The sequence below is a fragment of the Rousettus aegyptiacus genome, unplaced genomic scaffold (genome assembly GCF_014176215.1).
Source record: "Rousettus aegyptiacus isolate mRouAeg1 unplaced genomic scaffold, mRouAeg1.p scaffold_m13_p_6, whole genome shotgun sequence".
NCBI classification, from domain to species: domain Eukaryota; kingdom Metazoa; phylum Chordata; class Mammalia; order Chiroptera; family Pteropodidae; genus Rousettus; species Rousettus aegyptiacus.
The window spans coordinates 71269961-71297244 of record NW_023416309.1 but is presented as its reverse complement, the minus strand read 5'-3'; the positions used below and the strand labels follow the sequence as shown (position 1 = coordinate 71297244).

General features: G+C 37.1%; 1 protein-coding gene across 1 annotated transcript; it reads right to left on the bottom strand.

Annotated features, from left to right (window-relative positions):
• Positions 1-551: 551 nt before the first annotated feature.
• Positions 552-27284, bottom strand: MYH8 (myosin heavy chain 8). The gene is made up of 39 exons (XM_036223333.1): positions 27239-27284; positions 25512-25751; positions 24697-24840; positions 24457-24613; positions 21823-21850; positions 21612-21720; positions 21428-21520; positions 21234-21297; positions 20455-20553; positions 20260-20363; positions 19958-20096; positions 18670-18788; positions 18405-18554; positions 17177-17347; positions 16009-16318; positions 15832-15899; positions 14132-14219; positions 13932-14049; positions 13441-13564; positions 13209-13345; positions 11959-12214; positions 10018-10260; positions 9752-9928; positions 9527-9672; positions 9354-9444; positions 8867-9256; positions 8323-8449; positions 7859-7977; positions 7535-7731; positions 5879-6062; positions 5631-5796; positions 5409-5533; positions 4421-4729; positions 3947-4150; positions 2912-3037; positions 2651-2821; positions 2363-2467; positions 1721-1816; positions 552-701 (listed from the first exon to the last, which is right to left on the bottom strand). Exons 2-39 carry the CDS (start codon positions 25719-25721, stop codon positions 552-554), a joined length of 5814 nt encoding a protein of 1937 aa, XP_036079226.1. The 5' UTR covers positions 25722-25751; positions 27239-27284.

Genomic DNA, 27284 nt, shown 5'->3' with positions numbered 1-27284 from the left:
CCTTTAATTCTGAATGCTAGCTTTGCTGGATAGAGTAATCTTGGTTGTAAGTCCTTGCTTTTCATCATTTTGAATATTTTATTCTAATACCTTCTTGTCTTACAAGTCACAGAGATGTGGCATGGGCTGGCCTCATACCTCTATATGGCAGTTAAAAAATCAGGCTGGATGTCTCGGCTGCGGAGATCACCCTGTGAGGATCGAGGGGTCCCAAACCCACACCAGGCTCCCCAGCCCAGGGTTCCAGTGCTAGGAATAAAAATTTCCATAACTTCTGGCTGTGAAAACCAGCAGATGTTATGGTGGTGGAGGTAAAAAATATTTGATGTTCTGCAAAGCCATATGTATTTTAAAAAATAGCCACGTTAGAACTGTATTTGAGAATAAATAATTTTGGAAATAAAAATGTGACAGTTTGGTTTAATTTTTAAGTTTACCGTAATTTTTATTTAATCAATGGTAAGAGAAAAATAAACATCTTAAAGCAGGTGACCAAAAATAGCACATTTTGTGTATTTTTTCAGCCACTTGGCAGCATCAGACAGATGTGTTCACACTGCACTGAATTTTGTGTGAACCTCCCGGCTCTTCACCCGCAGCTTGTTGACCTGGGATTCAGCAATGTCAGCCCGCTCCTCAGCCTCCTCCAGCTCGTGCTGGATCTTGCGAAATTTCGTAAGATTAGCATTGGATTGTTCCTCCTAAGAATAGAGATAAAAATTTGAGAATTAGATTTTATGGTTCTCATTGCACTTGTTACCAAACAGGATTATTTCTTCAACTCAAATATTTCTTTCTTATGGTCAGTTTGCCACATCTGACTTCAAATCTGGAGAAAACTTGTAACTTCAATTACATTTTTTTATTTTGAAGAATGAGAGAAGAAACCATTTCATAATGGAAGGGACAATCTTATTGTGTCAAAACCATACATGTGAAATCCATTTATGACATATGGACTGGGCGGAAAGGAGGAAGAGACCCAGATACCTTCCTTTACAGAGTTTAGTAAGCAAATGTAAGGTCAAATTATACGTCTGGGAAAATCCCATATAAAGACTTTTTGCCATATATTTTGACTGGCATACAGAGAAAGGGAAAAAGTGGGGTTAGGAAGAAAGTATGCCTGTCTTAGTTGGACTTATTACCATTTGTGACTCTCCCTTTCTTCTTTCCTTTTTTTTTTTTTACTTCCTACCTACTTCCTGCCTACTACATTGTGTTTGAAAGAATGGGAAAAAACTAGGAAAAGTGAAGCTGGGGAATCTTCCAACATGTTCTTATTTACTATAGCAAATACAGAGAGATGAGCATCTGATGATAATACTGGTAGTGAGTGAATAAATCAATTTGTGTAAAAGATTTATGTTTGAAAACACTTAAGTTTATGTATTTCTAGAGGGAGAAAAATATTTATCATGGTGTTAATTAGAGTTTCTATTGTATATTCTTTGCAGCTATCAAGTAAGGTATGTTATTTAGAACTTTATTTTTCCCCCCTAAACCTTATAAATTATTTAATAATAAAAATATCTCCTCTTTAAATCTTATCCCGTAGTTAGGATTTGGGGGTAAATTTCTATTTATAAAATCATCTCTTTTAAAATATAAGTTCTATATTTTTACTTGTGTCTCCTTCTTTCTTATTAGCACATTCTCTGTATATGCTTTCTACCCACAAAGAAGTTTTCTTTTTCTCCAAAAGCTTAAAGATACTTACAGCCTCCTCAGCTTGTCTCTTGTATGATTTCACCTTGGCCTGTAATTTATCTACCAAGTCCTGCAGCCTGAGAACATTCTTGCGGTCTTCTTCAGTCTGGAAGTTTGAAAAAAAAAATAATCTGTACTAACCCAATGAAATAAGCCTACTCTGGGTAAAATAGATCACTTTGGTATGATGGTGGGCCTGGGGTAAAGTCAGTCAACTCTGAGGCTTCCTTCATAGTAAATACAATTACCACTTTTGTTAAATGTCCACCATGTGCAGGCACTGTATTAGGTAATTACACACATCTTCTCTCACCCTTACCTTCCTACCCTGGAGAGATGTTGTTATTCTATTTTATAGGTGATGAAACTAAGGTGTAGAGTATTAAGTAACCTACCCAAGTTAGGTTACTTAAGAGAGGCCAAATTAGGGCTAATGTCCAGTTTATCTGGCTTTAAAACTTGTATTCTTTCCTCTCTCATGCTGTTTTTTAAAGGCCCTCCTGATTTTCTAAGCTTTGTACAGGTCTGTGATAAGCAACTGTGTCATTTGCTCCTTTTATATACCAAGTTAATGTGTATTTGTATCACATAAATTATCACCAGGTTTTCAATTTCCTATTGGGCAAGAGTCTGGATAGAACTATTTCCTTACCTGGTAGGTGAGTTCCTTTACTCTTCTCTCATGTTTCCGCAAACCTTTAACAGCCTCAGCATTGCGTTTTTGTTCATTTTCAACCTCTCCTTCAAGCTCACGTACCTGGAACCGAAAAAAGTGCTTATAGAATTAATCTTGGAGGATATAAATTAGCTTAGAAACTACTGAAGATAGTGGGTGGATGTCTCCAGCCCCAAGGCAAAGATGGGAGTCACAATGTAGGAAAAAAGAAGGGTAGGAGTGCTGTTTTCCCCTTCCCAGATGTGGAGAGCTTGAGATACACACTCTGGCCTCCAGTTTCTGGATCTGCTTCTTCCCGCCCTTCAGGGCCAGCTGCTCAGCCTCATCCAGACGGTGCTGCAGGTCCTTCACTGTCTGCTCCAAGTTCTTCTTCATCCGCTCTAGGTGGGCGCTGGTGTCCTGCTCCTTCTTCAGCTCCTCGGCCATCATGGCCGCCTAATTAGCAAATAAATCAAGAAAATAAGGAAAACTGGTAGTGGTGGGTGGCACAAACATATCAGTAAAACAAAGGCTCATCTTGCTCACATCGGTGATGGCCTTCTTGGCTTTCTCTTCTGCATTGCGTGACTCTTGAACTACTTCTTCCACTTCACTCTGGAGTTGTGAAACATCATTTTCCAATTTCTTTTTGGTGTTGATCAAGCTGGTATTCTGTTAAAAATAGTCAGTGGAAATTTGCAAGATTTGCAGTTTGCTGTCTTTGGACTTTACAGATATCTTGTTGGTTCATACAAGGGACTAAAAGGAACATTTCACTAAACTTTAAATATTTATTCAGTGCAAAATAATTATTTGCAAAATTGGAACCCCCTACCATTGCCCCAAGTTCCATCTGATTTATGAATAAGGACTTCCGAGGTTTAAAAATGCCTATATTAATTAATTGATGTTTCAATTATATTTCAACTGAACATCGCTAGTGTTCTATCTTTAAAAAGTTTGGAAAATTAGGAAAGAATAGATTCTTTTTGTGAAAACGCCCTAGGAGTTTTTCAATTAGAAGGAATCTATTCCCTGTGAACTTTTAAGCTTTGGCTCCTTGGGGAATGCTGAATTAGTCTTATGAAAACATTTTCTTAAAATTTCAACCCAGTGATTCTTACAGGGAATCACTACTATCTCCATGGGTATTTGGAAATGCTAGCTGTCTTGCAAGGCACAGGAACAATAAGCAAAACAAGGCCAAATGCTGAAGTGCCCCTGATGGGAAACACTGCATGGAACGTTTTCAAATTTTGGAGTCAACAGATAACTTTATTTAGGTATGGTCCAAATCATGGCTTTCAAAATAAAGAATCAATTTAATTTAAAAACTAATTTTATTTTTAAATAAAAAAGTAATACCCTCTTTTTTTTTTTGGTAGAAAATCTAAAAAAGACAAATAGGAACACACACATAAAAACACTTATAACCCCATACCTCAAGATAACCACAATTAATATTTTAGAGCATATCCCCTATCCTTTTTAATATACTTATAAAAATGGAGTACTTTTATATTATAATTCTGATTCACCACTTAACAATACACAAGCATTTGTTTGATGTGAGGGTCCCACCTGGGTGTGCAGGAGCTGGACACGCTCGCTGGCATCCAGGAGCTCCTGTTCTGCGATTTTCCTGCTCCTCTCAGTCTGCTCCAGAGATGCCCGTAGCTCCTCCACCTCAGCCTGCAGCAGGTTGGCTCTGCGCTCCACCATCATCAGCTGCTCTTTCAGGTCCTCCTGGCCCCGGAGAGCATCATCCAAGTGTAGCTGGGTATCCTGTTAAGTGGGGAAAAAAAAGTCCTTAGACACTGAAGAGGATATGAACATCTCTGGAAATGAACTGGAAGAAAAGACTGGTGTCAGGAACAGGAAATGACAGGTCTGTCATTTGAAGGATCATGAAAATGGTGATATCACCAGTTCAGGTGAGCTGTATAATTTGCTAAAAGTAAAAAAATGGGTGGTTTAACAAAGAAGGTGTTTTGAGGAACAGAAAACAGGTAACTTGCCTGACCTATCTGAATGGTTAAATGTGGACTCATTTACCTTCAGGATCCCTTGGGTATTTCTGTAGTTCCTCAGGGCCTCAGCAGCCACGCGGTTGGCATGGTTTAGCTGGATTTCCATTTCATTCAGATCTCCCTCCATCTTTTTCTTGATCCTGATGGCATCATTCCTGCTCCTGATCTCAGCATCCAGCATGCTCTGCATCGACTCCACGACTCTAATGTGGTTTCTCTTTAGCTGGTCAATTTCCTCATCCTTTTCAGCAATTTTCCTGTCAATTTCAGACTTGACCTGGTTCAGCTCCAGCTGGATGCGCAGGATCTTTCCCTCTTCATGTTCAAGTGAAGCCTCAACAAAACAGTAATCAATTAATAATGGAAAATAACTTGAATATTAGGAGTATATTCCCTGTGAGTCAAACTTTTATTATATCAGTTTATGTAATATTACAAAGCACAATACAATAGTTTTAGGAGCCTGCTAGGTAAATCATTATTTTGTTTATTTAGTGATGGATTCCATGGGTCAGCTGTATAATAAAGGTGCTTTGTAAAGTATAAAGTGCTATACAAATATTATTCATGATTAATTATATGATTAAACTTAAGTGTAGTAAACATGAACTATTAATCTGTTTTATAAATTCAAATGTTCATGTGTGATATTCTAATTCTTGCTGTAGAAACTGTTTTAAAACATGTATTTTTTTTATTACATGTTCACTATATAAAATCTCTAAAAAATTGTATCATATGGATGTTCCATAATATTCTTAGTCTTGTTCTTACAGCTTTGCTTCCATTTAATATTATTTTCTTGGGATAGTTTTTTAGAATTGATGGGTTATAGTATTTACATGTTTAAGGCTTTTGATTACTATTGCCAAATTGCTCTTCATAAAGGTGATAGGATCAGCTTCTCACCAGCTATGTACTAATGTATCCACTTTACAGTATCATTGCTCACTTTGAGTGTTTTACTAGTTTGTCATTTATCCCCCAGCCTCCCACTACCTGAAAACATATACCTCTGCTTCCTCTAAGGCAGCCTGAATGTCACATTTCTCTTGTTCCACTTGCTTCTTTATTTTCTCCAATTCATGGATTTGCTTCCCACCCTCAGCAATCTGCTCAGTAAGGTCAGAAATCTCCTCTGTGGGTGAACAGGTAAGGGAGAAGTGGTTAGCTGATGGCAACATGGGAAGGTCCATGCAAGGCTGTGTGGGGTAGGGAGGTTCAAGAGGACTCACGCTGCAAGTTCTTATTTTCTCTCTTTATTGTTTCAAGTTGATCCAGAGATTCCTCATAAGCATTCTTCACCTTGAACAACTCAGTGCTGAGAGATCGGGACTCCTTCTGGGAAGCCTCAAGTTCAGCCTGAGTTTCCTCATACTTCTGTTTCCATTCTGATAGGACCTGAAAAGCAGTAAATCATCAGCAGACGCAAGGAGAAAGGAAGACCAAGTAAAACACTGAGAGTGTAAGCAGACTGGGCCACCTTGTCAAAGTTCCTTTGCTTCTTATCAAGAGCCGCGCAGGCAGCATTTGTTCTCTCCACATCAAGCATGAGGTCCTCCACTTCATTCTGGAGCCGTTGCTTGGTCTTCTCAAGGGAGGCACATTTGGCATTCACAGCTTCTACGTGTTCCTCAGCTTCCTGCAGACGCTGGGCCAGCTTCTTCCTGAAAAGTTAACCAGGCTGCTAAGGAGAGTGGTCAAGAACAGGGGAAAGTGATAACCTCCTTGGATCCCTTCCACAGTCAACTTTCCATAATGGCAAATAACGTGGTTTTCAAAACTGCTTTCTAGATTGATGAACTGTATGAAAAGGTCCAAAGTGGTAAACAATTGGATTCAAGTCCTTGGTATGTTATTGAATTCTCAGGGGCTACTGCTAGTGCTCCATTGTATGTGTCTTACTTACCACACAGGTAAATCAGAATTTTCAGGACTTCTGATTGAGTATGATTGTGGAGAACGTGTGGTCGGGAAAATTTTATTTATTGATTTATATATCTCATCTCATTTGAAAAAGGATTCAAGGCTAACTAAATGCTTTATTGGTCAAAAGTATATTGAGCATATTAATTTGCTTTCTGAGACTTTCCATTTTATTTTATGCACTTTTTCTCTAGAGAAAAATAGCCAGTTTCTTCTAATTGTACATATTTAGACTATCTCTCTGAAGAAAGAAATTAATGGATAAGTTAGGATAATTCATACAGCTTAAGCAAAGGCAAGTTGTTTTATGAATTACCTATATTCTTCATTCCCAATTGTGTGCCAACTATACATCCTTAAGATAAAGGAAAATCTCAGTTTTAAAACATTTTTTTTTCTGATTACATAATACATGTTCACTGTAGAACATGGGGTGATATATAAAAACAAAGGAAAAAACTCATCTTGTGCCCCCACTCAGAAATAACCATTTTAATGTGGTGCATTTTCTCCTAGTCTTATTGTATTTATATAATTTATACATAATAAAATTATATAGCATATGCAAATGTATACATTGCTTTAAAAATTGTTGTCTACCATAAATATTTCCCCATATTAATTATATTTAATTTCTGTATAAAATTTCTGTATCAAATGGATGTTCCACAATTTTCTTAATCTTGTTCTGAGATTGGGCATCGTTGTGCTTAAAGCTTTACTTCTTATTAAAATGTCCAAAAAAAATCTACTTGGAGGTTCCCTTCGGTGTGTACACAGACTAAGGCTTTACTTGATTTAGAACAATCCTGGACATTCTGTATTGTTTGAGGACCTCTAATATGAGTTTTAAGAGTCATCTCTTTTTACTGCAATGCATAAAGTGGGCTCTGGAATCACAATATCTGTTTCTAATCCCAGCTGTACCATTTTTTAATCATATGTCATTGGTTGGTTGGTTAACCTCTCACAGCCTCAGTTTCCCAATTTGTAAATAGGGATATGAATAATAATACCAACATAATGTTGCTACAAAGGCTAAATGAGCTAATGTATATGTAGTACTTGATACACAGTATGTACCCAGTAAATGTTAACTTTTGCTATTATTATATCACTATCATCAATGTCGTCACAGCTGCTTCTGGGAGTTATTGAGTTGGACAGCTAAGAAACCATGTCATTTTCCTCCCACAGAGTTTATAGTACATACTTGGCCTCCTCTAGTTCCTCTGTGCGCTGGATGGCATCTGTCTCATATTTGGTCCTCCACTGGGCGACCTCGCTGTTGGCCTTGGACAGTGCTCTCTGCAGCTCAGCTTTGCCTTCCTGCTCCTCCTCATACTGTTCCCGTAGCAGGTCACAGTCATGGCGGGAGGACTGCAGGGCATGGGCCAGGGCGTTCTTGGCCTGCAGAAATACAAGTTCAGTGATTTAAGTTCATTTATTCAGTGATATTTAATGTACACATCCAAAGTATAACCTAACTGGACATGTTTAGATTTGATTAGCTGAGAAGATATTTGGAAAAACTCACTTTAGTTTCTTCCTCTAGCTGACGTTTCAGCTCCTCAATTTGCTGAGTAGATGCTTGTTTACTTCTTGAAAGCTGAGAGACTAAAGCGTCTTTCTCATCTAATTGTCGAGAATATTCGCCTAAAAATAGCAGAAGTAAAGGAATTTGTTAATGGCATTAAAAAGTGAGCCTGAACCTTTTATATTCATGTATATGTATATTTTTATATATACACATATATCAAATATATACTTTAAATATTATAGAACTGTTAGAACTGGAGATTAAAAAGCAAAATATTCATAGGAGTATAACGAGTAAATTTGTTTGCTGATTCTTGCTTATTTTTTTTCTTTCTGACCCGCTCAGCAAATTCTGATAGTTTGTTTATCCTGCTCTAAAATAAGAGTATTGCTATTTATTAAGAACCCCTGGAATCACTTTTATCTACTACAAAGTTTCAGCACTCAGAGAAGGGCTCTCACCTGCTTCTGTCTGCAGGCGTGCTTTCTGAGCCGCCAGGTCACTGAGCAGCCGCTGCTGTTCTTCCTCCTTTGTCTTAAGTTCACTCACTTGATCTTCCAGAGTACGGCACATCTTTTCAAGGTTTCCCTATGGGACATGTGGCAGTGAAGAATAAGATAGTGTACGAAGTGAAAAAAGTTAAAACTTGATTCTTAAAATATTTTTCGAGTGAATAAATTTATGTTGTGTGAATAGAAAGTTATGGCACCAGCTCTATGGAACCTGCTGCATGGGATTCAAGTGTGGTGAGTGTGTAATGTCCCTAGAGAGGTCATCATTGGAGCCCATTTATTTATCCTGATAAAACTGACGTTTGTTTAAAGTGGATTTTGAAATAATCTTACTGGGTCATATCCAGCATTTAAAACAATGAGATAGAATGGAATATATTAGAAAATACTAGATTAGTTCTATGAACTGCCTACAAGCAATATTTAATGATAGGGGACAATGGCTGTTCTTAAAGGTTAATAATTAACCTCATTTAGAGACAATAATGGGTACCTTGGCTTTGGAAATGGCTTCTGCGTTACTGCTAAGGTCATCGATCTCCATCTTCATCTCACTCTTTTCCTTCTCCAGTTTCTGCTTGACCCTCTGCAGGTTGTCTATCTGCTCCCCGAGCTCAGCCACACTGTCCGCGTGCTTCTTCCTCAGGGTGGCTACCATGGCTTCATGCTGCAGAGTGGCCTCCTCCAGGTCCCTGCGCATCTTCTGGAACTCAGCCTCCCTCTTCTTGATCATTTCGATCTGGGCTGACGTCGCCCCACCAGCTTCTTCCAGCCGCTCACTGATCTCCTCCAGTTCCCGAGAGAGGTCAGAGCGCTGCTTCTCTGCTTTGGCTCGAGAGGCCCGCTCTGCCTCGATTTCCTCCTCCAGCTCCTCAATGCGGGCCTAGGAGTGACACAAGCACAACACAACCTCATTTTAATTTCGTTTTTTTTTTTTGGAGCAGGGGAAGTACAGAAAAAATGGCGGAGAGGTGACTCACTTGTAATTCCTTGATCTTCTTCTGTAGTTGAATTTCTACTGCTTGCTCATCTTCAATTTTGCTTAGCAGGTTGCTGATTTCAAATTCTTTTCTTTAGACAGAAGAACAAGACATATTAGTACCCTTATGAAATGAAAGATGGTATGACATAAATTTTTTTCTGGAGTTCCTACTTCTTTAGCTTTTCATCAATTTGCTGTCTGTCATTTTCTATATCCATTGTGGATTCTTGGGCCAGTTTTAGATCTCCCTCCAGTTTCCTCTTTGCTCTCTCTAGATCCATTCGAAGTTTCTTTTCTTGCTCCAGAGACCCTTCAAGCTAATTAGAAAGTAAAATTTGCTAAACACTGAAAGTATATTAAAAATATCATTTAAACGGTTATTAAAAATACACTTACATCATCCACTTGCTGCTCTAACTTGATTTTAGCTTTGGTCAGGGTGTTGACTTTGTCCTCTTCTGCCTGCAGGTCATCCAGGGTCTGCTGGTGGGCCTCTTGGAGGGCCTTCTTCTCCTTGGTCAGCTTAGCTATGGTTTCATCCAGGCCTGCCATCTCTTCTGTGAGGTTTTTCACCTAGAAGGTCAAGAAAAAGGTTGTTTCACTATAAAGCAGCCTATTGGATGCTAGAACCTTTAAATAGTGGAGGAGAATATGATTCATACCTTATTTTCTGTGGCATGTTTCTCCTTTTCAACCTTGGCCAGTGTCAGTTCGAGATCATCAATGTCTTTCTTGAGCTCTGAACATTCATCTTCTAGTTTCCTCTTCTTGGCCGTCAGCTCAGCATTGATCTCTTCCTCATCCTCAGCTCTCTCAGTTACCTCTTTGATTTTGGCCTCTAGCTGGATTTTGTTTTTAATCAGTTGCTCACACCTTTCCTCTGCATCAGCCAAGGAATCAGCTTCCTGTAGGGAGAGCCAGTGAGATATTTAGAGAATATGTTACTTATTTTGAACTTGTTCTTTGCACAAAATGGGAGTGTTCACTGAATTTTGATGAATTTTTCAGTACAAATATAAATTAAATTGAATGTTATTACATGGCCTGGAGAAATGTAGCTAATTAGAAGTGAGACTATAGAGTTAGAAGCAAATTAGTCTGCAAAATAATTGGATTGAAGCAATTAACTTTTAGAACAGTGAGTAGAAGAGTGGAAGGACCAGAGGAAACCTGAGTTCTTGTCACAAATTTGCCTCCATATATATGACCTTTATTGCTTTATTCCTCTTATGTTCAATTATCTCATATGTAATTAAGGGGGTGGGAATAAATGATTGCTAAGAGCATTTCAGTTGTAATATTCAAAGATTTTGACTTAATCAAATTGGTTAGTTTTGGTTTTGCGCATTCTCTACCCAGCTCAAACAACTAGTTACTAGATTGAATTTAAAAAAGAAAAAAGAAAAAAAAATTATATTATGCCTACGAATACATTTTTAGGCAGCATTTCATATACTCAAAAGCTTCCTGATAGTCTATAACAGTGTTATAATTGTCCAAAATGTTTACTTCCATTTTAGAAATTACCTAATAGTCTATAAATGAATCTTAGAATATATAAGAACATGTAATTTTGAGAAACCATATAGTTCAATTACTTTTTAATAAGTGACTAAAAGACTTACATAAAAATCAGTTCAGCCACTAACTTATTAAATTATTCTGGCCTGGGGAATTTCTTGAATTCAGTGTTTGTTTTGTTCATATCTTAAGTTTTTTAAATGCTTAAATGGATGATAATGGGGAATTCCCAGGGTTCCTTTGCATCTATTTTTAACAGTGATATACTCAATAAAAATTTACTCACTGCCTGATGGTAATACCTATGAAAGATTAAGATGAAGAGTCTGTGATCCTATGATTTTGGGAAACTATAACTTTCATATAAGTTATTTGAAGGAAAAGTTGCAAATAGCTTCAAACTTTTAGGAAATGTATCCTTTTCACAGGTTTCTTCATGTCGTTTTTGGGGTTGTTGGACCAAGGAAATGGGAGGTTGTGTTTGGACTGAGTGCAGATGCCAAACCTACCTCCACCTCCCCTCTGATTAAAACTCTTTCCTGAACCAATAAACACAAGCTTTAAGAACTCTGGATCTGCGTCAAAGAAAGAACTACAGAGGGCACCTCGCTCTACCTTATGCCTTGGTAGTTCAGTTAAAGTACCACAAATAAATGTATTGAGCTAAATCTTGGTCCTGGGGAAAGGAGAAAGAGAACCAAGAATAACTGTCTTTCTTGGATTAGAATGCAAGCTCATACACTTACATTAGGAAAATAGGACTATATTTTAACACTGAGATGAAGCAGGCAAAGCACATGGATAAAATGAGATTTGGGAGCTTGGCTTTAAACCGCTTCCTTCATGTTAAATTTGTGATATTGTTAAATACATTCTTCAATCTTGCCTTTTCCATTTTGTAATTTGAAAGTAATTGTGCCTTCCTCATAGCAATATTGAAAGTTAAGTGAAATACTAAACACAAAACAAAACAAAATCTCGAGATTTTCTTTTTCAAGAAAAGGCCATTTATAAATCCAAAGTATGTGTAAATTTCAGAATATCTTCAGGATTATGGTACATTCAGAATACAGAGTACTTACAGATTGAACCTGGAGTTGTAGGTCATTTTTCTCTTTCAAGAGAGTGACCATTTTTTCCTCCAGTTCCTTCCTTTTTGCCTCTGATTTGGCAAGTTCATCTTTGATTTTCTGAAACTCTTCTTTCATCGTAGCCATCTCCTTCTCCGTCTCTGCACTCTTGAGGAGGGGTTTGATCTTGAAGAAGAGTTTCATCCAGGGCCAGTGCTTCACATTCATGAATGCACGGACATTATACTGGATGCAGAAAAGGGCTTCTCTGAAATGGTGTAAAAACGTCAGTGTCAATTGATCTATTAGAGATAATGTTATTGTTACTTGACATCCCTCTTAATGAGCTCCCACATATAAATGATATGTGAAATTCTGTATGTGTTATATACAGGTTTTTTATACACACACTCCCATTCACAGTAGTCCTCATTATAACCACTTTGCTAATGTGTGCTGCTCCTATTGGACAATTCATTGTTCTTAAGTCCCTATCAAACTAGTAAAGAAGCTGACTTTAGCAACATGTATGCTTCTTCAAGCTTGCTAAAATGGAAATTTTATTTTTATAGGTCCAATATCTAAGAACCATAACTCTGAGAAGGCAGATACCATGACACACATCATAATGTAGACACATGTAAAAGACTTGGGAATGCAGACCTAAGTAAGTACTTAATGAGCAAAATGAGTGCAAAATGTGTGTGTAAGGACAGGGAATGCAGTACTACTGTGTAGATAGAGCTGGATGATGTTAATTAGAGAAAGGAGGAATGGAAGTTTTGAATATATAAATAGGTAAATTAGGATGAGGAGAGAGGGCTTGTACAAATTTGAAAATAGGAGATAAGCAAAATGCTTAGCCAGGCTGGAAAAGGCTGTGTGGATGGAAATGATAGATGAGGTAGGGAATAGAGAGGGCTTTGACAGCCATGCTTGACATCCAGAGCAACCTGGATTTGACATGGGAGACCATGGGGAACCACAAACTGAGATATGGCCTGATGAAAATAGTGCTTACTGCACATTATTCCTGCAGCTGTATGTGAGATGGATGGGAAGGGAGAAACTGGAGGGAGGAGAGTAGTTTTGGAGGGAATCCAAGTATAAAGGGGTAAGCAAAAGCGATGTGTTGTAGGAGTGAGTTCTGAGCTGGATGAAAAGCACATATTAGCCACAAAATGAAAATGTTAATGAATGAGGAGGGCTGATTGATATTTCCTAAGGGACCTTACAATCTTGATATTCTGAATGGTTGTTACCTCCTTTGCAACATCTTCTGATATTCTACCCTCATTAGGAATCCCCTACAGACAGCTTGAGTTCTTGTTATTATCTGGGCCAATTTGTCATCTCTCATTTCTTCCAGAAGACCCAGAAGGCCAGCTTTAAAGAAAACCTGGAGAAAGGGAGAGTCACAAATCATCCCCATACTACAGGAGACACAGATGGCAGAAGGTACTTGGATCAGGTGTAAATAAATAACAGTTATACCTTTGTATGTCCAAATTTATATTGGGTATGATCAATATCAATAGAGGCCAGGAGTTTCTCAGAAGCCTTCTTGCTGTCGATGAACTGTCCCTCTGGAATAGCACTTGCATTTAAAACTTTGTATCTGTTCAGTCAAAGAAAGAAAGGTTAGGAAGACATGATCATATATGAAAAGCAAAGGACACCAAAAAGAAACATCAATAAAAATCTTAGAGAAAAAGTAAAATTAAGAAAATCCAACTATTTTTTAAGTTCATATAATAAAGTGATATTATTTCCCTATTATCTAATGCACACCTCCTTCTTATTTTTAAGAATTGCCACCTCTTTTACCCTATTATTCTGTCCTACTATCACAGCACTATATTATTTGGCTTTTAAGTATGGAATATTCACTAAGCGGGATACATGAAATGCTATGAATAAGGGACAACAATTAAGACGATTAAACATTCACGGCATTCAGTGAAAGACAACAAAGAGAGACTGGCCTTTGTTTAAAGTCCCCATATAAGATTCTACTTGGGAATCCCTTCCTGCAGATGCGGATGCCTTCCAGCACACCATTACACCTCAGCTGGTGCAGGACAAGTTCGTGCTCCATGGCCCCTAAAAATATATCAGAATACTTACTACTGGGCACTGAGTTTTTAAATTTGTGCTTGTTATTATTTCATGCTCTTCATCTTACCAGGAGTTTTGGTTTCATTGGGAATGATACACCGTACAAAGTGAGGGTGTGTGCTCCTCAGATTGGTCATCAGTTTATTTAAATTTTCCTAGAAAACCAGATAGAAAAGACTTGATGAGGCAATTCTATTTCAGATTTCTTTACTGTAATTATGTAGAAAGAACCTATGTATGCTCTTAACTATTAGGTGTAAGTCTGTGAGGCTTCAACTGCTTTGTACTTTTAAGATCTTAAGAGTTCTAGCTTCTCAAATAACCAAAAGGCCAAAATATTGGTAAGAAATACAGCCCTCCAAGGTATTACTTTATAGCACTTAGGATATATCCTATAAACAAACTGAAAATTCAGTAGCCATGATGCACAGAAGTATTCTCAAGATTATGTTCAAAAGACTTTGGCCCTGCTCTGCCACTAATAAGTTGCTTGACTCTACAAAATGTCTTTTGGTTCTCTGGGCCTCATCTGAAAATAATTATGATTACCTCTAAGGTCTCTTTCATCTCTCTTAGTGATGATAATTTTCACAGTAGTGGCCTACACTGGTAACCTAGGATAGCAATTGTTCCAACTTTTGCTATTCCTTCCTTGAGTTTATTATTCCCTGGAACTTCTAACCTCTTCTTTTGTATTGTTTATTATTATTTTTAAGAGTCTAAAATCATAAAATAAATGTAACCTTGTGTGGGTGAATCTAGGGTAACTGAGAATGATCTACAGTCTGAAGCATATAGGGAGGAGTTTTTCCAGAGATAGAGTAATTGGTTATGACAGATGATGATGTTTTGCTCAACCATAGAAAATTCACATGTAAATATTCTCAGCATTTCTTAGGTATACTCTTTAGAACACGGAGTTGCTTTCCCCTCACATCTTAGTTAACCACTATGAAATAAACAAAATAAGTAATGCATTTTAAATCTTGAAAACATGTACAAGGATGTTGATGAAACAAGAGTTGGCTGTTTCAATGAGATAATGCAGATTGCCAGTGAGAAGTAAAAGAACAAGAAAGTTTTTCTGTTTAAGTCATAAGTTATATCTGCATTTTGGTTTTAAAAGGAATGAAACAGAGCCATACAAATATTGACAAAGCAGCCAATTAGACCAGACATTTTGTACATCCCCCATTAGAACAGCCAGTGTTTAAGCCATTTTAAAAAAATCTCATTATTTACAGTCAAATTATTATTATTCTTTTGATCTCAAGAGATATTTTCTAGCAATCATCCATCTGAATCACTAAGGTTGGCTTTAGGTGTTACAAAATGTTAAGTCCACCTCAGAAGACAAGGATGTGTTTTGGTGGAAGGATATCCTAAAGAGTGTATCTCAGGCGCATTCTCAAAGAGGAATTCAGGAACATTCTCAAAGGGCTGCATTAGCAGAATAAAGATGTGGCCTTCCACAGGGATAGCTTTGAAGTTCAACTATACTTCCTTAAGAATAAGTCTTATTATATAGTAAGAAAGCTTCTAAGGACATTTTGGGATTCCTGAATACATTAAATGATCATAATAAGGAATAATGGGTAAAGCGTCCGACTCTACAGGACAAGCATTGCTTTGGCTGTACTCTGATAAGAGTGAATATTTAAAGTGATTCCTATTAACATCCCACTCCTTTCTAATTTATTCTGAATAGTATAATTATGATAACTCATGGAAACTGAATAGGTTTTTTGAATTAAATTTGTACTTTACCCTGAAAAGAGCCGACACAGTCTGGAAAGAAGAGCCCTTCTTCTTAGCACCTTTCTTTGCACCACTGTCTGAGGTAAAAAGAAAACCCAGCAATTAAAGTAGAACCCCAGAGGCTGGAATGGTATGCGATCATTCTGTGGGAATAGGTTTCAATTAGATTAAGAATAAAGAAAGTACCTGCTTCAACACTAGCATATGTGGAAAAGAGACTGGCCAGAGTCTTCATCGAAGACTTCTGGTACAGCCCAACCACAGTGTCATTCAGGGGGTCCTTGTTCTTGTCTAGCCAGCCGGCAATGTTGTAGTCCACGGTGCCTGCGTAGTGTACCAGTGAGAAGTGGGCCTCAGCCTTGCCTTTGACAACCTTGGGCTTCTGGAAGTTGGCAGACTTGCCCAAGTGCTGATCATACAGCTTGTTCTTGAAGGAGGTGTCTGTGGCCTTGGGGAACATGCATTCCTCTTCCAGAATGGAAAAGATGCCCAGTGGCTGAATTCAGAAAATTAGACATTGGTGTCAACCTATCTTCTCTCAAAAGATATAGACATAGTGGCTGCCATTTGATCAAATTAAGATCTTTCCCCAATTAAGTATATTTATAAAGTATAACAGGGTCACAGCTCAAAGAAATCCTTTTGTTAGAATTACTTTTCCATCATCTTTTCTCACATTCAAACCACAGGATCATTTTCATTAAAAGAATAGCTGGATATAAACTCCAAATATTAGCATAGCATGTGAGGGTGATCCCTTAAAAGAGTCTATATTTATCACACTTTTTTTCCTATTGAGTGAAGTAATCTATCGTCAAAGTATTATTTTGCAATGAAAAGGACTTAACTGATATAGAATGTTTACTTTATATACAATAAACAGTATAAATAACCCACATCTTATTTAAGACATTTTATCTCCTTAAAGATAGATTATAAAGAAGTATAAACAATTTGACTTCTTGACTTCAAAACAGATTACCTTTCATATAAGCCCTAGATGTGTTATCTGTGCATTATTTTTTATTTAGAAAGAAGACTAATTTATATTGCTAACATCTTGGATCATAATGGAGATAGATTTAGAACTAATGAGGTAGTTCTTTTAGCGAAGCAGATCATCCCAGAAGTGGCTTCAGTGGTGCTTTAAAATTGGATTTGAGTCAGTGTTAGAACAAACCTGGTTAGAACAAAATGAAACTAAACATTCTGATCCTTAGGTAAAGAAAAAGTTATTTTTTAATAGTAATTTTCTATTTTTTTATGAAATCAATCTAATTAAGATTGAAGTAACACTTCTCAACTTGCTTAAGACACTTGAAAAAGTTCAACTTTTAGTTATATTCAAACAGACCTTCTCAATAAGCTCAATGCAGGCAGCCAGGTCCATGCCAAAGTCAATGAAAGTCCACTCGATGCCTTCCTTCTTGTACTCCTCCTGCTCCAGCACGAACATGTGGTGGTTGAAAAACTGTTGCAGTTTCTCGTTGGTGAAGTTGATGCACAGCTGCTCCAGACTGTTAAACTGCACAAAACAAAATTTTCAACATTAAATAGATTTTTATAGCACTGAAATTCATTACTGAAAAAAACATTTTATTGAAAAAATGTGGAAGATAATAATGAAATAAACTTTAAACTAATTGTTGTTCCTTCAAAAATCCAAGTAAAGAAAATGATTACTTTTGATATGAACCCTCTTCATGAATTCTGGACATTATTTAAAGGCATAGATGTCAATCACACAGCAAGAGTTCTGGTAGAATAATAATATATATTAAAAGTACAGCCATGATCCTATGAGTTATGGTTCAGATTTAAGGGTGAAAGTAATTTATTGAAAAACCTCACTTCTTTTTACCACTTCTATAGAAGATCAGACATTTTCACATTTGGCTGTCACATTATTAAGGAAATCTTATCCAGTTTTTTTTTCTGTTCATATCAAAAGTTTGGCAAATCCTCCTTGTCAGGTCTGTGGAAGCAGGGACCTGATGTGGTTTAGCAATTGAGGATCTGAAAGAGTCTTTGTAACAGTTTACATCCTCATTTTATATATGATGATACTATAAATGCCCCAGAAGGGAAGTGGTATGGGTTACATGAACCTGGAAAAGAAAAGACTATGAACTGTCCTTATGCTTCTACCTTTAGGCTCATTCTCCTCCATGGGATATACTTTGTGTTTAGATCAAATGCTACAGATCTGGGCTCCTGTTTTGGTTTTGCCTTATATGGCCGTAGGATCTTTGGCAAGTGTTTTGATTTTGCCGATCTCAGTTTCTCCACATGTGTAATTAGCAGTAATATTGATTACTCCTTTGTAAGTTGATTTAAAGATTAAATAAGGTAACATTTTGAAGTGCTTAGTATAGTGCCAGAAATATGCTGACTTCTCAATAATTCTTGGCTGTTATTATTATTACATTCTGTTACCTTCCAGATACTTTGGAGGTAACTCTAGGTCCAGTGTTGGAGAAGACAATGTGGACTACAAATGTAAATGAGTAATGATAGTATCTTAGTATGTCAAAGTCCAAACTACCTTCCTCCCACTTTTTATTAATATGAAGATAACTCACATCAAAGATCTCAAAACCAGCAATGTCCAAGACCCCGATAAAGTACTGTCTGGGCTGCTTGGTGTCCAGCTGCTGGTTGATACGGGTGACCATCCACAGGAACATCTTCTCATAGACAGCTTTGGCCAGGGCACCCACTGCATTGTACACCTTCATGGGCAAAGTAATGTTTTTGGTGTTATTAGAGGCATTATTAAAGGAGTAATGTTTGTTGGCATTATTAAAGGCCTGGGATATGTGTGATTCATTGAGGTCTTGAACTTACTTGCTGCACAGTCTGGCCTTTAGTGACATACTCATTGCCGACCTTTACCCTGGGGTAGCAGAGAGCTTTGAGCAGGTCAGCAGAGTTCAGATTCTGGAGATAGGCTGCTTTGTCAGCAACTGCAGAGATACAATTCAAGAAACATTGTTTAATGGTGGATATATTTTTTTTAACATAATCTTGCCATTTTTCTCCCATCCATTTTCCTTATTATTTAAATAAAACTTAAATAATTCTATAGAATATCAGATGAAGGTCTCTGTACCTTCTAGGATGTACTTGCTAATAAATGGCCAATCAGTTATACCGGCCTTTGGTGATTTATTGCAGGCAGCCCTAGAGAAATTCTTTAATAATAGACATGTTCAGTGTTTATGGAAATACTCTATAAGTGAGGCACAAGCTGTAGTCCCTGCTCTTAAGACACATTAGGTATAATTGGAAGGATAAGATAAAAACATCTTAATATTCACTGTGAGGAACAGTTAAAAGTCAGAATATTTGGATCCTTGTCTCAGTTTGGCTCCTCCCAATTTTACCTCTTAAGATCAGTTTCTTTATCTGAAAATGTGGGAATTAAATTTTACTACAGAGTTCCTTTCAAAATTCTATCAGTGACTATAATACAAATACTGCATGTCAGAACAAGTAACTGCTGAAAAACTTAGAGGAGGGAGAAAGAATGTCAAGCTGGGAGGTCAGAATGGGCTTCAAGGAATGGGTAACTTTAGCTAGCTTGGTAGGTCCTCTATATTCCATGTTCTTTCCATATATAGAGTATGTGGATTTTCTTTCTCATCTCCTTTTTCATCTTATTTGCTGCTTAGACTGTCTAAAGGGTTATACAAAGACAATACAAACATGCACACAGATGTCTAGGGACATCCTTCAACCCCAGCTGTGTTTGGGCAGATCCTATACTACCAGCCACTAGGTTTACTTTGGTAGTGCTGAACTAGACCACTAGGCCAAGTTATCCTATATGCCTACCCACAATTGCCAAGGTAAAGCAAGGGCACTGTTCCATTTCATTCTCTCTTTAATGATCTGGCCCCAGGTTTTGCTTTTTTAAATACCTCCTTATACATGGCTCATTTTAACTTATTTGGGCTGGATAGAAATGATGGATATATAGAGATATGAACAAAAAAGGTGAGGAAAACATGCAATGTGTATAAGTGTGTATATGTCTTTCAGAAGTCTAACTACAAAGGAGATGTGAATTTAGAACAGGCTTTTTTCTTTCCATATTTTCTAAATCAAACCCAAATGGAGCTTCATTCAGTACCTTCAGTGCCGTCTGGCTCAGCTTGCTCCTCACGCTGCTTTTGCTTAAATTTCATGTTCCCATAATGCATTACTGCCCCTGTGAGCTTATAGATGGATACTTTCTCTTCAGGAGTAAAGCCTAGGATGTCAATGGCACTCTGCCAGGAGAAGTGATAGGACAAAGGTTAGGACAGAAGAGGCTAACTTATTTAGGAGGATATCTCAAAGTAACCACACCTATGGTGGGTTGCTACTGTCATTCCCATACATAATGGGATTTAAAAAAATTTTTGTGTGTGTGTGTGAGAAAGAGAGACTTACATCAGTGGCCATCAGCTCTTCTTGATCATCAATGCTGGGGACTGTGATCTCCCCTTGACTGACGAAGGCATAGTCGTATGGGTTGGTAGTTATCAGGAGCATTTCTGGATACATAGAATTCAGGGGATATGTTTTACATTAGAAGTTGTTAATAAAAATATTAACTTTCATCTATGAATTTAAGATCTTTCTTACCAATAAGATCTGGCTTCTTATTGGAAGTAATCTGATAAAAAATATGGTAACTTCTTTCTGCCTTTAGCTGGAAAGTAACTCTAGACTTTTCTAAAAGATCTAGACAGAAAGAGAAATAGATATTGAATTAGGAAAAAGATCAGTGGTGATGAGATATTAAATAAACTTTAGTGTCTTTGCTACAATCAGGGGGATTACACAGTGTCCACTGAGATTTCAATCTGATGGTTGGTTGATCCACTTGGTACTACACATATGAATTCCAAAAACACATGGCAAATGCTAAAGGTCCTTACCATCTAAGAGCAGAAACTGAAACATAACTGCTCTCAGAAAAATACACTTTTCCTATGGGGGACCTGTGCCCTCTGTATTATAATTTATCCTTAACATCCTTTCCTTCCTCATATCACCTCAGACTGTGGTCAAAGGCTTCTTGCTTCCTTGGAAACATCTACCAAAGCTCAGATGAAGAACAAATCACGGAAATGTATTGTAAACCTATAAGTAACTCGTAAGAGCCCATAAACAGCCCTAGTGTTTGTCCTGGAAAAGAAAAATGTCTCAGTTGCTTTTAAGGCAGGAATTCCAGAATGTGCTACAGAACCATCAGACTAAGACTGATGTAAATGGAGTACACAGTAGACTATGGATAAGTCTGGCATTGGCTCATAGGCAACACTGGTAGCAGACTCAGTGCATACCAACTATTGCAAAATATCCCTGCAAATAAAATCACTTGTCTCTCTGTTTTGATTTTCAATGATCCTGTTACTCACATGTCTCAATATCTGCAGAAGCCAGCTTCCCTGTAGTACCGAAGTGGATTCTAATGAATTTACCCTTGGAAAGAGAAAGATTATTTATTATGAAAGCGTTGCAGCACACAGTGATGCAATTGAAATGATAATTCAAATATGGCTGCTCTGGCACTTAAGGGCAGAGAAGAGCTCTCTGTGACCAAGAGACTTACAAAGCGAGAGGAGTTGTCATTCCTCACAGTCTTGGCGTTGCCAAAAGCCTCCAGCAGGGGGTTAGCACTGATGATCTGATCTTCCAGAGTCCCCTGCAAAGGCAAGAGCAGTCCTTACATCTGGGGCTGTAGACTTCTTGAGAACTCTGATAGTCTTGATTCTGACTGTGGCGATCACACTCACCTGCATTTTGCCAGTTTCTTCCTTCTTCTTCTCTCCAGTGACTGCAATTGTTGCAAAGTACTGGATGACACGCTTGGTGTTTACAGTCTTCCCTGCACCAGATTCACCTCTGTCAAACAGAAACCGGAGAAGAGATCAGAATAATAGCTTACATTGTCAACATCCAAGACAATCATCACAAAGCAGAGAAGAAGAAAAAGAAATCACGTACGTGATCAGGATGGACTGGTTCTCGCGATCTGTGGAAAAGAAATCAAGACTGTCAGTTTAAAAAAACCACACACACAGTTGACATGAAGATTTTTTAATCAGTTCTGATCAAACACAGCTTGTCCTTTTTAACATTTTGAAGATGTCGCCTACGATTTTGGTTTTGTGTTTTGCCTTTTAGGGTAAAATTTGTGAAATTTGTGAGAGGCAAAGAATGATCTATTTTTTTTTTGTATTTTATTAAATTGAAAACTTTTTCATGGGAAATTTTAAACATATATAAAACTAGAGAAAATAGTATAAAGAACCTCCATGTACTTATCATACAGCTTCAACAGTTATCATTTTATCAATTTATATAATCTCTATACACTTGTTTAAATCTCATAATATTATTTTAGAGGAAATCCTAAGCATCATATAATTTCATCTATAAAAGAATCATAGAATTTTGAAGTTTTGATAGATAAAGAAGCTGAGACCCAGAGAAGAATAAGTGGCCTTTCTGATAATTACGTAGCTAGTTAAGGTCAAAGATATTCAGGTCTTTTGATTTCCAATTTATATATTTTTCTCCTACCTGGACTCCTCCCAGTTCTTGATATCATTAATTTGACTGCTGGTAATACTAAATAAGGAAGGGATTTGTAATTGTAGATTTTTGTGTTTATTTACTTTCTTTTGAAGGCATTTCTTCCTCCCCAAGCGCCCCCCCCACCCCGATTTACTTCACTTTTGTTATGAACAAGCATGGTCTCAAATCAGTTCAACTAGCTTTAGGGCTGATGATATTAGTAGAAATTATTCCAAAATTATTCTTTGGTCACAAATAACTACTATCCCATATAAAAAGGAAAAATTCCACTCAGTCAAGGAAAAGATATCCTGTGTTTATTTCCAGGGCAGTGAGTTTTTTTGTCCTCAAATATCTTCTGGGTAGTTATCTATCACTTATCTAATGGATTCATTCATTCTCTTGGAGAGAACCATGTAGAGTAATGATAGTATCCAGGACTTTGGGGCATATCAAGTTCATGACAGATACTGCTACTATAAAAATACTCAGTACTTAAGAGAATTCCTCTGCTGAAGGATCCTGAAATGCTTTATAAAAAGCATTATCATTTATTTTTATTTCTCTTTATTTTATATATATTTTTAAATAATAAAAGCAAAAATCATTACTAGCTATATGACTGATGTGTTGGATTTGTACCAATTTTCTGATTTGTCAAAACTCTAATTTTTTACTGATAGATTAAAGATTTTTGAGAATTCTCAGATCTAAAAATATATTCAGAGAAATTGATACAAATCTGGATGTTATTTAGATGTTATAGATTTTAGAGAACTTTAAAGTTCTATTCAGGGAAGTTGATACAGATTTTGGAACATATTCAAACTGATTTCTTTTTCCAATAGAAGAAAAATCATGAAAGATCATATTGCCTCTAATGGGAGCACAGATAAGAAAACAATGTGCTAGTCTCTTTTGGCGATGCAAAAATAACACCGACCAGGTCCAATACCACAGTTTTGCATTGTTCTATATGAAAATCATGTTTGGGGAGCCATAAGTAATCTTGAATTTGAAGCAGTTCCAAAGCTTGGGGTTAGGGACCTTGGTAGACATGGCAGCAGTATAAATGCAGCTGCTGAGTGTTAAAACCCCTGAAATGAGCCAGCATTTGGATAATTTCTGGAAGGAAGTTAGCTTCTGTTGACAACCAAAGAACAGTTTACTGGCATGGAATCCTTATAGAACTGCTGGCCAATTTGTAATAGAAGATTCTTATTTTATTCCTTTCTCTTCTCTCTTCTCCTTTAAAGGACAATTTCAAAACAAGTGCAACAAAACAAACACAAAAAAACTAAGGAACAAAACCCTCTCAGTTTCTAAAATCTCATGGACTAATAGGAAGCTCAAGAATTTAGAATATTTCCAAAGGCAATACATTTGGTGTGTGAAGATAAAAGGTTTTAATGCTGCATTTGGGCCTATAACATGTATCAAAGCTTTTTGTTTATATTTCAATAAGACAGGGATAACAGACTTTGAAATAATTTTAAAAATATTTTCAGAGAAAGAGGGGTTTTTATTTTCTTTTATTCTAATAGGAAAATGCTTCAAAAATCTTTGGAAGCTAAGTCATATCTCTTTTTTTACTCTAGTCTACCCCAAAGGTTGGCAATATTAGTTGTGTCATTTGATGATAAGGGTGGAATTCACAAAGTTTTCCAGCTACAGCTGGTACCTATTTTCCTTGATTGCTGTGGATGTGAACATTTAAAGAGAATAAATTTGAACTATTCTTTATTCAAATCAGAAAGTGAAAAATATGGGACAGCAACAGATATGTTTACAGAGTTGTGTTTATTGTTTTAACTAGGCTTCCAGTTACTAGCTGGGTTAGCACAGGCAGGTCAGTGGACTCAGTGAGCTTTATACTTCATTCGTCTATAAAATGGAGATGGCTGCTGGCAAGAATATATGTCATTACAGCTCTGAAAGTTCTTTGAAAACAGTGAACCCGGATGTGGCTGCAATGTATAATTATAATCAAGGCCCAGACAAAGTCTGTTTGTTCATTGAAGATTCTATTGCCACATTTCTGTAAATAGATGTATCACTCACCAGTCAGCATGAACTGATAGGCGTTGTCAGAGATGGAGAAGATGTGGGGCGGGGCCTCCTGGCGCTTTTTGCCTCGGTAGGCAGCCACCACCTCGGGCTTGTACACCGGCAGCCACTTGTAGGGGTTGACAGTGACACAGAAGAGGCCTGAATAGGTCTGAGAAAAGTGGAAAATGCAACATGTGAACCTTGTTTTTACTCAGAGACAAATGGAATACAGAGCGGTTGAAGAGTGCTCACGTAGATCATCCAGGCTGCATAGCGTTCTTTGAGGTTGTACAGCACTCCAGGCTCATGTAGATGAGTCATCATTGCCATGTCCTCAATCTTGTCATATTTTGGAGGGTTCATAGGGAAGACTTGGTCTTCCTTGACAGTTAGAGTCTGTCAAGTAAAGTAAGAGACCAGTATGTATTAATGGTTGGAGGTAGGGTTTATAGTTTATCTGATCGTTTTGGTTATAAAACTACACTTGCAGACACTATCCTTTAAAATAAAGTCATGAAAATATTTATTTCAGAGTTTGGTGCTAAGAAAATCTGTCTCCTATGATGAGTTAGGATACTTCCTTTTTACAAAGATGTTTTTCCTCCCACATTCCCCTGTCCCAGGTTTATCAGTTTATGTCCTTTCATTCTTATTTTAATAGGTTAAATTTTCTTCTTATTTTTCCTTGCCATTCATTATAAGAAATTCCATTTGAGGATAAGTTATAGGAATATTATTATGTTATTTAAAGTAGTTAATAATACTTCTGATAGGAGAAGTTAGTTTTTATTTCTCCCAAGTGTTGGGGTTGAGTCTGCGAAGTGAGGAATTGAAGGGAAATGGTGCCACCTATCCTAGTGGGTTAAAGTCTTGTGAGCACTTGGGAAGGTAAGAAATGAGATTACGGCTGAGAATTTCTTTTGCCTTCTAAATCTGATGTCCATAAGTGGACTAGAAGGGTGCTTGTATTGGCAATAGGCTTAGGAAATCCTAGCAAGTAAGGCTTCCACTCGAAGTGAGGAGAGAAAAAAAAATGGGGAGTGTTTGCTCATTATGTTTTTACTTACTGCTCCCTTTTCTGTCTTTACAGTTACTTTTCCTCCTTCCTTGCTTTGTATAGTGCTCTTCACGTAAGATTCTTTGGGTTCCACGACAAAGACTGATGTTTTAGCATCAAAGGGCTTGTTTTGGGCTTCGATCCGCTCCTTTTCCGATTTTCGAAGATAGGGAGCGGCTTCGCCAAAAATAGCCATCTCTGCGTCCGAACTCGCACTCATGGCTGCGATTTATTTAGCAGAGGATTCTCTCTTGGAAACGAAAAGAGAGCAGGGGAAATAGAAACCAGCAGTCATACATGTGAGTCAGGATTTGAAATCAAAGAAATGTTGAGCCTCTATTGCCTGGACTGTAACTATTTTCCCCAGCTGTTGGTACCAGTGTTCTAACACAGTAACACTAACTAACCCAGAGCGGGTTTGGAATGAAATTATCATTTGAGTCATCATTTTTAGAACTTTGAAAATTCCCTTCCCAGATTGCATATGTCTTGATCCTTAGGGCTAGGGTACCTACGATTGAATGGGAATGGAATCTTTGCATGTTTAATCAATCTCTAAACTGTAACAATATCCATAGCTAAAACTGTTGGGGGATTGTTTTGTAGCAACTGTCATTCTTTAATCTTCACTTTTCCTTCTGTGTAATGTTTGCATCTGCTATATGCTAGGTCAGTCACAGATTTAGGGAAGAAAGTTTGTCTTGTGCAAATGAAGATTGATGTTTTCAATGCTGTCAAAAACATACTTGCCTTTTAGATGGCCATTTTTTAAAAAACTCATAAGCCAAATAATTATTTTTAACATCTATTTTATCTTAGTATTTGGTGTTATGTCTCTCAGTGGGTTGTTAAAAGAACCTCATAAAAAATTCTCGGTACTCTGGATTTGTGGTCATTTGGCTTGCTACCAAGAGACTTAGTACTTCTTTAATTCCAAAATGTCTTTGACACTCTCCTTTTGGCATGAGAGATTTCAAACTGTTTGTTAAGATCTAACCATAGAAAAATGAGAGCTTCAGCATGAAGAAGAAGGCCCCTTCTTCCCACATAAATTCCACAGGCTTCTTTTCATTCCATTCAGAAAAAGAAAAAAAACTAAAATTTAAGGGTTCATCACATGCAGGTAAGCCATTGTCCTCTGATAGGCAGATATGCCTCTGCAACATTGGTATGTTAGTTCGATTCTTTCCTTTACTTTTAGGTATATATTACTTGCGGAAGGGCCAGGATCTCTTCCAATTTAGGTACTATATTTAGCATTCTGTGGGTATAATACTTGCCACTTTTTAAATGAACAATAATAAACTGCTCTAAAAGCAAGTAACAGTGAATCATAAAAAAGTAGCTGAAATATTATGGTTTTAACAAGAAGTGTTTATGTTGTTAGATAAGATTTTTTCCAGTGTATTTAAAAATTATTGGTAAAATGTTTGAGTATTCAACATTTTGTAGTAGACAGAGGTTAGCATGGAATAGTCTCTTGCCCCTGGACAGGTCTAAGTGCAGCTGAGACCTCACTGTCAAAATTCATTCTGTCCTAAATGGTCCTTTAATCCTGGAACTCAAATGAGGGTCATCTCAAGGAATAAGATGTTCTGAAAAAATGATGTGCTAACATTTATAAGACCTTTTGGAAGCACCATCTACTTATATAATTGCAAAACCAAAGAACTGGTATATAATTAAGAATTGTTGCCAGCTTCATTAGATCAATACATGATAAAAGCTGAGTCTTACCTCTGGAGTTCCAGATGAAAATGTAGGTTCAGAAGTGTCTAACACT